The sequence below is a fragment of the Lissotriton helveticus genome, chromosome 2_2 (assembly GCF_964261635.1).
Source record: "Lissotriton helveticus chromosome 2_2, aLisHel1.1, whole genome shotgun sequence".
In the NCBI taxonomy this organism is placed as follows: Eukaryota; Metazoa; Chordata; class Amphibia; order Caudata; family Salamandridae; genus Lissotriton; species Lissotriton helveticus.
In genome coordinates, this window is record NC_136060.1 from 462263892 (window position 1) to 462277423 (window position 13532).

At 41.3% G+C, this 13532-nt stretch overlaps 1 protein-coding gene across 1 annotated transcript in view; it reads right to left on the reverse strand.

The window, feature by feature from the left end:
• Positions 1-310: 310 nt before the first annotated feature.
• The window catches only part of UBOX5 (U-box domain containing 5), a 130728-nt gene continuing 117506 nt past the window's right edge, over positions 311-13532 (reverse strand). The window contains exon 5 of the mRNA XM_078678709.1: positions 311-2292. Within this exon, the coding sequence (XP_078534835.1) occupies positions 2084-2292 (209 nt within the window). The 3' untranslated portion in view covers positions 311-2083. The remainder of the gene's footprint in view (positions 2293-13532) is intronic.

The following is a 13532-nucleotide window of genomic DNA, read 5'->3' on the forward strand; positions in this document are numbered from 1 at the left end:
TTTTTTTTTTTTTTTTTTTTTAAGTTCTTTACATTCCTTTATACTTTCGGTCACTTTGTTCAGCCCTGTTATATGGTTAGGCAAACCCTACAATCAATGCTTTAAAATGTATTAAGCAAACTGCGCCTATATTCCATAAAATGGATTATACGAAAAAGTACACCAGGTAGTACACATTTGTCTCATTTGATGTACCTCCTTTCGTTGTCAACACTTCGATGTAGTTAAGTCATTGTACAGGGGAATCTAAAAAGTAATGTATATTGTGCGATTAGTACAATGATGCAACAAATAAATTAAGAGAAATGGAGACTTTTACCATAACTTTATTAAGGCATAAAGTAATACCGACCAAATGAAATGAAGCTCTTATAACCCCTACAATGGAAGTTCTGAAATATGTATTTCTTTGTACAGATCATTACTAAGAAGATGAGTATTAGACTTCTTCATGTACCCTTGAAGCAGTCATTTGTTTTAAGCCACTTAACATCTGACTTCCACTGATCACAGTGCTATTCACAAAGGTTAACAACTTCAGCAGGTCACACCTTATTAGAAGGCGTTCTAGGACACGACAGCACAACAAGGAGGTAGCTCACTAAGGTCTAAGAATTTGAGCACAAGAACTGAAGCTGCTGCAAACTCCAAAAAGCAACAATGCAAAACAAACACAAGACAAACTGTGGCATGCACCCAAGCCTGTTTTTCTAAAGTCCAAGTTCTTTTTTGGCAAAATACTCCAGTGACATAAAAAGGTGTAAAAGTAATGGCAGGACATCTCACAAGGTATGTCATCTGGGCACAACAATATTGTGCATAATAACTTCTGAATCAATTGCTCACCCCTCCTTTGTGAGTTCCATGTGTGACTATAATAGGACCGACTTTCAAAGCAAATAGTAACTTTTTAAGAAGTACAATTCAGTAACTCAAAGTTACTCTCTTCTTGGGAGCCATAAAACTCTTGGCGTATGCACCAACTAAGTAAAATGTAAATTTTTTGTGCGCACTCATAACCATGAATCAGTAGGATTTACTGGTGAAAAAGCGGCTGATACGAGTCAATCGAGGTTAAGCTGCAAATGTACCATAATGTTTGGGGGTTTTATCAAACTCATTACCCTAACCGCCCTCAGATCATAGGGGTGTTATTTAGTTACAATTTACACACTTCTTTCACAGCCTCTCCACGCCATTAAATATTACCTAAATGTACAGATCTTTACTCTTGAGAAGTTTGTTTACCTACCCAATGGCCACTACTGTACCCCTCTGATGGGTTTACCCACCGAAATATCAACCAAACAATGAGCAAACTCATACTGGCGACTTTCCCAGTTGCAGTTTCTATCTGTAGCCTTCATTGTTCTCAGTTTGATTCTGACAATCATGATTTGCTATTTTTCCCACAGACTGCACTATTTTCATCCCTGAAAGAAAGTTGGGCCCAGTTTTATTATAACGTTACCTACCACTGGTGTACCCAATAAATAAAAAAAGAAGATAAAACTAAAATATAGCTTATTTTGACATCTGTGTACAAAGATGTGATGTGAAATGAAACTAAGAGGAGGAATATGTTATGTGCTGTACTGTTGCCATACCCTCCCCCAGATTCCCAACCTCTGAGTGACCCCGCCCTGACCTGAAGTGGAGTGGAAACTTGTGATGTAAAAGCAGAAAGGGTGCAGCCAATGGGGAGATGGAATTCGCCTGTAAACATGCGTGTTTGATTTCGGAGATGGGAGGCAAACATGGACAGCCATATATGATTTTAAAAAGCCATGCTACTACTTCAGGCTAAAATCTTTACTTGAAGTAACAAAATACCACATTGTTTATTTGTAGGATTATGTGCATGATGTAAGTTTTGCTAACATAATTAAACAGTTAACACAAACAAAACAAGCTTCAGTGTGGTTTCTAACCTTCCATTAAGCCCCCAAACCTTGTCGTCTCGAGCATAAACATGATTTTATAGAACACATCCGCCTGCCGTCTCATAGTATTGGCGTAAGAACCATATCTTTGTCCTCTGTTACTGGCCCGTCTGCTGGTCTCTGTGACACATGAAAGTAAATTAGAAATGGATTCTCTGGATATCGCGAGAAGCGGCTGATCTCTTACAATTCAAGCACACAACTGTGGCATTGCGCTGCTTTTCTGAGAGACAGGCACGACACATTAAGTGGCCACAAGGAAGTTGGTACACAGACTCCGTTTTCGAATAAGCAGAAAATGTTCTCGAGCAGGAAGAACATCCTTGGATGCTGCTGCCTCGATTGTGATCTGGAAAAAAAGGCAAACCATTACGAGTGAATATCCCCCACACTTCTCCACAATGGTGCACATAACTACAATGACCAGCACAATGTCAAGGCATAGTTTCTCAAAGATAACCTAGGTGGCTCTAGAATATTGCCTCGTAGGATACCCACAAACCACTAAACAGGATTTGGCACCAGGTGGCCCCCACACAGATAGGTGCTGACACGCTAGTCACAGAAGGAAAACTGCGTGGCATTTACTACAGTTCTCTTAATGTTACCATGGCTTCGCTTGGTAACTTCATTCTATTGCATATCTTCCAGGACATGTAAAGATGTAAGGTGGAATGTTGTGTTCTGAACTATAATTTAGGAGGAGCCTTGTTGCGAGGAGCTGCCAGCTCCTGAACAGTGTGGCCTTCAGTATTAAACTACAAGACTGTTTCAACAACAGTGTCTGAGTAGTTACTACAAAATGTGAAGCTCATTTTCAGCATCTGAAATGCTCAATGTATGTGTGCGCATGCAAAAGAAAAAAATAAGATAAATCCTAGAACGTTAACCAGTGAAATATTTTCTTGATACTTGATTTCTTTCTGGGTACACAAATTAAAGAGAGATTTTTATGGTTGTGGTCTGCAGAGATACTGTTCAGTTTCAGTAAATGATGGTGCAGAGCAGATTGTGATGCATAGTTCATTTATTGATTGAAAGATTGAAGTAATATTTGGTGGGTGAGAACCTACCTCAAATAATCATAATCCTTGTCAGGGTGAACCGTAAAAGTCACTAAATAAACCTGGTAGCTTGGCACTAAGCAGTTACTTAACTTTAACGCAATGTGTGAAGTATTTCTACAGTATTCAAACAGCAATAATGTGAAAACACAACAAAAGAACAATCATAAACCAATTTAGGAAACTAGAGTACATTTTATACATAACATGACACCAAAATAAAATAAAAATCCAATCAGTAGAAATGGAGTTACGAGTTCTTAAAGTTTTAGGTAAAAGTAGCGGCAACTGCAGGTATCTGGTTGTGCCGAACCAGGACAAAGTCATGAATTCAGGCCAACCACAATGGAACACGGACTAGGACTGGCCAGCTGGGAGCTGCACCTTTGGTCTTTGGTGTGGGGGCTGCATGCAGCTGCAACGTGAGGGTCTGCGTCAGGTTTGTTGAAGCTTGTGAGCTTGAACTGTATGGTGTTGCGATGTAAGGCTCTGCGTCAGATCCAGTGACGCCACCAATCAGAAGGTGCTCAAAGCTGTAATGCGAGGCTCTTTGCCAGATCAGGTGAAGACGCAGATAAGGAGTTGCATGGTGTGAGGCCCTGCATTGCTCTGCGCTAGATCCGGTGAAACCTTCAGTTAAGCAGGGAGAAAGTACACTCTGCCTACAGCCGTGGGGTCAGTACATTCAGGAGAGCACTTGGAGGTCAGATCTCACTGTCACAGAGGCCCGCAGCGGGGTCCAGGTCAGGTCCTCTTGGGTCTGTGTGGCATCTGAGCTTAGCTCATCAGAACACTTAGAACTCTATACATACCATGTCATAGGAGAGTTATTTGAAAGGCGGTGGCAACTGTGGCAGCTGCCTTCAAGATCTATGTGTGATGGGTGAGATCTTTTATGTGGAATAAACTTGGATATACATAGCGACTTACGTATCTTGTGAAGTATTTACTTTGGATACCATACTGGCGTAGTCGGCAGGATTACCACAAGAAGATCTCAACACATGAATAGGGCTCCCGGTTTTATGGTATTTTTTTTTCTAAATATTTCCGTCTGTATTTATCCATATTTATTTTTGGGCCATTTATCTGTATTTATCCATATTTATTTTGTGTTTTGCTTATAAATGAAGTTGAAAAACTACATTTCCATATTTATTGAACCGATAGAAGCGCACTCATACTTTGATGCCTGTCGTGTTTTAGCTATTTAAGCTGTCAAATATTATATAACAATACATTCACTGGTAAACACTAGCATTATATCATAAATGTATGTTGACATACGACCTTATTTAAAGGAATTGGATCCTGTTTTTTAATTTCCCATGCTGGCCATCTGCTCAGCTGCTGGCATATAATGTATGACAGATAGCACGGAGAGTCACTTAAAAGAAGCATAATTTTCTGTACTTATCCACTTTTAAAAATAAATGCAGACAAAAAAACATTGTTTTCTGTCTGCATTTATCTGTAAAAAACGGAAAATTGGGAGCCTTACACAAGAAGCAGGACTTCTAAGTTCAGCAGAAGCTATTGGCCTGTTGGTGGTGAACTTTGCATTCAGACTTTCTACCTGGCGAGATCGTACCTATGAGAAGAGGCTGTTTCATGTACTTAGGGGAAGACTGTGCTTTTCTCTCATATTTCATGGTCATGTGTGGGCCGTGGTAGACTGTCTGGGGAAGGCCGTAATGGTCTCGTGCGCGTAGCCTTCTGTCTTGTCCACAGAATTAGACATTCCAGTTAAGAAAGATTGCTGGCTCAGCCCTTGAGCGTGCCCGATCCGGCCATGGATGCGTGCTTAATGCTCCTGCTCACATCCTCTCTCTTTGGTCTTGAGACTTGGTATACTACTTCGTGGTAAAAGTGTGCAATTCGTCAGGCTCACAAGACATTCCACAGTACCAGAGACGTGTCTAATGCATTTGCAAAGGCACCACCATTCAAAGGACATAAGCACTTACTTGTGATTACTTGTCTCTTGGATTTCATGGCAGGTCAGCGTGTAGATCTATTTGCCTTATGGGGAGCTGCTTTGTTTCTGCTACTTGAAACACGTCTATGCGGGATGCATCAAGACTGCCGGATCCGTAGCCTCGCTTGGGATTATGGGTGTGGCTCTAACGTAACGGGTAGACCTCTGGAGTGCTAACCTGTGTTTTTCAGGGTTTTTACGATTTTCAGTGACAAGCTCATTTTTGGAATCAGTCAGTCGTGTCTTTAGCTCTATGTATTCAGTGGCGTTCACCTCCACATGCTGTTAATCAACAGTGGCACAGACACTTGTGTTTGAATGGTGCTTGTCATTTTCAGTGACACACTCACTTCTGAAACCTTTTGCAGAGGCTTTGTTATTTCCAGTGACACACTCACTCTTGGAATCCTTCATGTGAGTCTTAAACTTTATGGCTTCAGCAGCGCTTACGTTCTTATAGGTATTAATTAGCAGTGGCACGCACAGTTTTGAAATGCCAGCGTGTCTCAGTTTATATATTTTCAGTGACACGCACACTGGTTTTGTTTGAACTTTGTTGGTTAACGAGTCTGGTTCTGAAGATCTTATGTGTTTGTGGTTATCAGTGACACGCTCACTTTTGGGAATCTCCTAGTCTGTCAATGGTTTACATTCCTACTGTAATGCTCTCCTCCTAGGTGGGTGTTGATGAGTAGTGACTCACACTTCTGGAATCCCGGCGTCCCTCTGTTTTAGCTTTAGTGGCACTCACACTATTCATGGCCACAGATCAACTCCAATGGTGACATATCCTGTATAATTTGCCTTGACTAACATGACTACTACTTGGGTATTCTTTACATCAAGAACTCTTTTTTCTATATTTTCTTTTCACTTTCATATTTTTTTGTTACTATTCATATGTGTTACCTTGTTGTACATGCAGAACATAACTGCACCACCTTTCTTCATGTTCAGTCTAGGCACACCTCCCATGAAATGGCAGAAATGGAAAAAAGTGTTTGATAGATATGCAAAGGTATGTGGGACCTCATTAAGTGCTGAGAGAAAGATCTCAATACTTCTTCACTGCCTGGGTTCTGAAGGCCAAGAAGTTTTTGATCATTATACTGATCCTTCCACTTTGGAAGCTGAAAATCCGAATGAATAGGAAGTTTGCCTTAAAAAATTAGGCAAACATTTTCTACCAAACGTTAGCACCATCTTAGAAAGATACCAGTTTGTATACGTGATCAGTTTATGTTTGGGTGTAACATGGAGAAGGTGAGAGAAATGCTATGGTTACGTGATGAGCCCACTCTTGATGAGGTGTTGATGGTGGCTAAAAGGATTGAGCACCTCATGCAGTGTGTAGACATAATCAAAAGTTAGTATGCAAAGACCTTAAGGTGCAGGTTATAAAGGAGAAATTTTAGATGTTACAAGTCAAAGGGAAAAAGAAATGGCAAAGGGTAAAGTGATAGAACGTAGGTGTTACAGATGTGACAAAATTGGTCACCTGACCAATGATAAAAGTTTTGAAATTTATTTGTAAAAAAGTGCAAACAAAAGGGGCATTGTGCGGTGGTAATGTAAACCCAATGTTAAAAGAGTTGATGTAGAGGTAGCCCAAGATAGCGATGACAATGAAGTTGACGATTTTGAGTGTGGGCAAATTGTATTGCAGGTGGCTGATAAGTAAAAACTAGCCTGCAGGATACCATTTTAGTGGAAGGTGAAGCCACTAGTGCATTATTTGATTCAGGTGCTAAAATGACCATCATTTCAAATATTTTCTTCAATGCAAAACTGCAAAGGAAGGTCAAGTTGCTCAGACCAGACAGAAAGCCCTGTGCTTACGGAGGGGACCAGCATCATCAGTTGGATGCATCTAGCGGATTTGTGGATAATGGTAGATTGTAAAAGTGACCGGCCTATTCTACTGAAAGAAAGAGATAACATGTGTGCTGTGGAGATGAACACTGACAATGATTTGTATGTTAAAAAGTGATTTCCCCAACGTATTTAGATTACAACTTGGATGCCTGACTGATTACAAGCACAAGATAAGACTTTAGCTAAATGTGCATTCTGAATGCTGCAAGGCTAGAAATGTGCCATTTAACTCTCAGAGAAGAAATGCGGACTGTGATCATGAATTTAAAAAAATGGAATTATAGAAGAGGTGGAGGGCACAGAATGGTTGGTCCTGGTTGTAGCAGCCAGGAAACCCAATGGGACCTTACGCTTGTGAATTGACTTAAGACAACTTAACAAAAATGTGACTGTGGATAGGTACTGTCTGCCTAACACTACTGAGCTGTTCGTATTACTAGAAGGTGCTAGGGTATTTAGTACCATTGACCTGACCTCCGATTATCATAAAGTCGAGTTGCAGGAATCATCTAGGGATTACACAATTTTTACAACACCTATCAGCATCTATAGCTTTATTAAGGTTCCCTTTGGATTGGTTTCTGTGACATCCGCCTTTCAACGAAGGACATAGATGGGGTGTGCATCTACCAGGATGATGTCTTAGTCTTTGGGAAAGATGAAGCAGAACACAATGTTCGCCTGAGGGAAGTTTTAGTGACCTTGTGTGAATGTAACCTCACTATCCAAGTTGAAAAGTGTAAATTTCACACTAATGCTATTAATTATTTTGGTCATAACATCAGTTGTGATGCTATTAAACCGAAGGAAGACCTAGTTTCCACTATTCAACGCACAAGTTCCCTTCTTCCAAAGAGGAATTGATGGAAGTTTTGTGGTATGGTGGAACACTATGGTAAATTTGTCAAGAATTTTGCAGACCTTATTGCAAATATGAGCAGTCTCCTGAGGAAAGGTGTGGACTTTGTATGGGATGGTAATTGTGAAGGTGAATTTTGCACAATCAAAGAGAGGCTTGGTTCTGCATCCAGTTTGAAAAACGTTGATCTTATAAAGAAACCCTTCATAATCACAGAAGCAAGTGCAAACAGTCTGGGTGCTGTGTTACAACAGCAAAGTACTGATGGCATGAACACCATCAGGTTTATATCACAGAGTTTGAGGGATGCGGAGTCCAGATACGCTGTAGTGGAAAAAGAAGTCCTTGCTGTTAATTGGGCTTTTAAGAAGTTAAAGACATTTCTATGAGGTGTTAATTTTGTAATTAGCACCGATCAGAATCTTTTGGTTAAAATATTTAATAAAAAAGGATTGGACTTTTGGGTAGGTTTACTATGTGGGTCATTGCTCTACAAGAATAGCGTTTTACTGCAAAATACATTCCAGGTGTGGAGAATAGGGTAGCTGATACACTCTCATGCCTGGTTCCTAAAGAGGACCCTAATATGATGGATGGTGTGAAGAAGTGACATTTGATCTAGTAATAGTGGAAGTGTTGCTACTCATTCAGAAATGTTGGTTCAATAAAAAACAAGGGCCACCAAGATTGCGAAGTCATTTTAGGGAGTAAGATAGGAAGTTGGTGTTTACAAGGGTTTGCTGTTTCAAGGCAAAAGACTGGTACCTTTAAGTAGTCTTAGAGAAGAATTGATAGGTGCAGCTCATGAAACATCTGGGTATCTCCAAGACAAAGGAGAGATTACTGGCCTCTTATTGGTAGCCAGGCATGGACAAACAAGTGGAGAGAGTTAAATGCAATTGTTTGTCTTGTGCCATGAGTGAAAAGTTCAGGAGTCGATGAGTACAACCCATGACTGTCAGAGCACCCCACAAGGCCCTGACAAGATATTGCACTAGATATTTTAGGGCACATTCATGGGGATGGTTAACAAGTTTATATTGTTGTAGTTGTAGACACTTACTCAGGTTTGCTGGAAGTGTGCTTCACAACAGCAATAGGCACTATACATGTCATCAAGTTTTTGGAGGAACTTGTGTGTAGAGGGGGGGGCTCCTGAAACTATTCTAATGGACAATGGTGTTCAACTAGTTTCTAAAGGAATGGGGGAATTATTGAGCAAAAGAGGCATACAGCATAAAAAATGTCCGCTTTATCACCCAGAGACCAATAGCATGGTTGAAAGGTTTAATAAAGTGCTCAAAGAAACAATAGGCTTGGCCAAGTTCAACCAATTGAACTGGAGAAAGGAAGTGCTTAAAAAAATTGAAATTTACATATTTACACCTCTACTGGAGAAACACCTTTTACACTTTTTCGTGGGAAGTTTCCCAGCACCTTTGTTGAACCTCCATGGGTAAGCAAAAATGAATTGTTTAAAAGGGAAAGAGGACAGAGGAGTCAAAGATAATAAGAAGGATAAAGGATTTTGACAATAGGAGAGCAGTGAAGACGACAGGTCACTGTCACGCACTTGGTGATGATAAAACACCCCATGATGTGTAGGAGTGGTTCTAAGTATTTCAAACCTATACGTGCAATTAAGATATTTAATAATGCTGTTAAGACTCAAGACCATTGCATTTGAAATCTCAACAGAGTTACAATTTTGAAAAGAGAGACAGATTCTCCTGATGTTTTGGGCAGGTCCGGTGATGTGACTAGAGAATTGGGGGAAAACGATGGAACAAAGCAATCTGTTCAAGATATGGGAAAGGATGTTGAAACAAGGAAATCTGAAAGAGCTATGAGACAGTCTGCCTATCTTAAGGATTATGGTTAATGTTTATTTATTCTATTTGTTATATTTAATTTTTACTTTCATGTTGTGTAAATAGTTTCTATTTTCATCTGAAGGTCGGGAGGTGTGTGGCATCTGAGCTAAGCTCCTCAGAACACTTAGAACTCTGTAGATGTCGATAGGTTTCCTTCACATGAATTTTATGTGTGTCATTAGCTATGTCATGGAGGAGTTATTTGGAGGGCTGTGATAAATGTGGCAGTTGCCTTCAAGATCCATGTGTGCTGGGTGAGATCTTTTATGTGGAATGAAATTAGGTCTACATAATGACTTCTGTATCCTGTGAAGTGTTTACTTTGGATACCACAGTCTGGTTTGCTGTAAAGCAGCAAAGGCCTCTGGTAGCTTGTTGCGTCCCTGTAGCTCAAACAGGAGACCAGCCAACTGACCCTTGGAGTCACTTCTGGGGTCCTGTGTGCCAGGAAAGCAGGTCCAATCTTCCGTCTTCAGACAGTAGGGCAGTCTTCCTTATGAATGTTCTAGAATCCAAGAGTGTTCTGAGTGGGGTACTGGAGGTGCCAAATTTAAGCCCAGTGCCAACTTGTGGGTGTAGGAAACTCCTCTGCACTACCTAACCAATAGGGTAAAAGTTCCCAGAGGTGACACTACCCACTTTTTCAGAAATTCCTGTGTGTTTTACTTTAAACTATCCCACAGTGTCCCTCTCTACCAAAAACCAATATGGCAGTACCTTTCTTCCCATGTGCAGACCTCCGGGCATACTTGTGAGGAAAATGAGGAACTTCCATTTCAAACCAGTTCTGGAGCAGGTTTCCCCCCCACTGGGATTGGTAACACCCTGGCTAATTGAACGATGTCTAGGGCAGGCTTTGGTGTGAGTTACATCTGCCTGTGACAGGGTGTGCCTCTTTGAAGTTTGTGCGTTTGGTTCGCGCATTCCCCAGACCAGCCTGTCAAGAGGTCACACCTCCTTCCAGCCAAGCTTCTTTTTCCCCGTATCAGGAGTCATTCACACCTCCCAGAAGACGGAAAGGTGACAGCTAGGGATTATCTCTAAAAAGGCTACTAGAGGTTTTAAGCATGAAAATGCCAACATGTGGACACAAGCACGATTGCTGACCCTGGACTAAATTTGTGGGCTGGATTAATTCCCTAGAATGCCTACGTTCTCCTCTACTCAATGGAGGGCCCTCTTTAAGGCCTTTGACACCGGAGGGCCTCTCCTCTCCAATGTTAACCCGCGCTGGATGCCTCCTTTTTCTCGAGGACACTGACCTTCTCCTCCACGTACCGCTTATGAACACCGTGACTGACTGTGCACCCCAGCCTTCATGCCCTTTACATTGTCCCTATTCTTGGACCCGCGATAACCTTACATTTGGGACCCCACTGTCGGTTCAGCACGATAACCTTGTCCTGATGACCTGAACTCTTAACAGGTCGAAACGTCATCGACTGTACGTTGCAAATATTGGTGCATCTCCACGGTTCACCTAAATTGCCTAAACTTTTGCATTCTTGTAAATTAATAACCGTGAACCAAAAACCCTTTGTAAATATTGTCACTACTGTTTAGTTTTTGCGCCACCTCTCGCTGTCACACTTGTCACTTGCGCCGTTCACCTTTTCGCGAGCACTTATGTGCACAAGTACCTTCAGGCTACTTAACTCACTGTAAATATTGCTGACACTGTTTCTCTGGTCCTTATTTGCTTTAATATAAACCACTCACAATATTTCTCAAACAACTGCTTCGGTCTCTCTGTTTTCCCTTTCTGCAACGTAATGTGCATGTTTTATTAACGGTCTTCTCATTGTTAACTGTTGAGACATTGTTGGTTGTTACATAATAATGACATCCAGTCTCAACTGGGTTTACAGGGTGACTCCTGTTTGTTATCCAACATTCTAAAAGTGGCATTTTGAAAGTAGTAATATATTATCTGACTTTACCACTAAAGAGGATTTTAAAATCTAATCAGTGGGCTGATACCTTGCAACTTGTGAGATATTCCACAGTTTGGGAGACTTCAAAGAGGTAGATTCTTTGATCTGCGTAGTGGTTCAAAGGCTGAAGACAGGCAAACTGCATTGAAGACACATTAAACCAAAGAATTGGCTTGACTTTTTTTTTTGCAGAGTTTTATATAGCGCGAACTAGACCCGAACCGAATCAGGTATCAGAACGCTTTACATAGAACCAGTTACGTTACATGAAGACACACGTTCATTTTTTTTAGGCACGGGAGATTAAGTGATTTGCCCAGAATCACAGGAGGTTTTGGCGTCGTTACCGAGACTCGAACCAAGTTCCCCAGGTCCGAGGTCGAGCGCCCTAGCCATTAGGCCAACTCTCTCCATCTTGCAAGCTAGCTTACAGCAATCCATTAGTCACCCTTAAAAAACATCCTCATGATAACGTAGAGGCTCTGGCATGCAGACCAGGTATCAGAAACTGTGCCTGTAAGAAAAGCTGCCTTTAGATAAGAGACCCTATCACAATTAAGTGCCCTAAAGGATAATCTTGGATTTTGAAATGTCATCATCTCTCCCTTGTTTCGTGACTCAACGTGTTTGGGAGTTCTAACTCAGGCATATGTTTGGTTCTCACATTTTAGCACTATGCTCTCGGACTCAAACTTTGTGTCATTATCAGACTCCTTCAGTGATATGACCCATACTACAGCAACAGTGTTCTGGATTTAGAAAGCAACTGATGCCATTTACAAGGGCCCTAACGGGAATGCCCCAGGCCCCGGTGCCTTTGTTTTTCTTTAAAAGAAAATCGATCTATGGGCTTTGGTTGTTACAAATGTACAGTCACTAGCACCACATTATCAAAATCCTGGTCACAATTGATAGTAGTTTTTTTTAAAGGCGATACATTTAACTAAAGGTGAATCACCTGATCTCTTGCTTAGGTTCTACTGTCAAAATAGCATGGATAGGCTTATAATATGGGCAAATGAGAAAAATACCATCTCAGATATTCAGTTTGGTTTCAGACCATTTCTGGGCACCAAAGAAGAGTGTCTTAACCAGTACCTTTTGACCAAAAAAGTATACCACTGTTAAAAATTGATCTATGCGTCGGACATTCATGGATCTAAACTGCTTTCAACATTGTAAATAGATCTAAATAGTAGCCTGCAATGCTCTCTATGGAGGTCCATGCCTCTATTGTTTCCTCTGACAACTACATAGGAATCTGGCCACTAGGGTCAGATTTGGGACAGCATTAATGAAACAAATACAAGTTCGAACTGCATTCACGCATGGACACCTATTATGTATATTACCTTAACTGCAGACAATGCAATCACCTGATCTATAATGTGGTACTGTAAACTGGCAGCCAAAGGGTTTGTGCTGCAGGGTGTTCCACCTACTTGTCCCAAACATGATGACTTGTTATCCTTGACTTCAAATAATACGTCCTGGGTGTTGGGCTATAGGGATTTCACACCCCTGTAGCTATGTCTAACCGGAGATTGCTCACCAAACCAGTAGCTCCCGACTAGTTGAGGGTCTGTAGGGTGGGCTCAGGCTAAAATGTCCTGCAGGACTGAACAGGTGAAATGCCCCTTCTGTCAGACCGGACCATCAATGAAGTCGTGTTTTGTCAACATATCGAACCGATGCCCAAATCCGAGCCTGGAAGACAAGGACATGCACTTCGCTTGACAAGGCAGTGGTAGCAGCCTTAGCCCAGGTGGAATGGATTTCCAGACCTTCCTGAGGCCAAAGCAAGCAGATCTGAAGGCAGAGGCCTAACCACCTCAACAGAGCCCTCTTTTGCAACATTCCCTTTCTTCATGCTGGAAAACCACACAAAAAAGCTGATTGTCCACCCGATTGTCCTTGGTCCAATCTATGGAAATGCTTAAAGCTCTTTTGGGGTGTAACTGATGGAGTGCCTTCGCCTATTCGTAGGGTGAGGTGTTGTATTGCC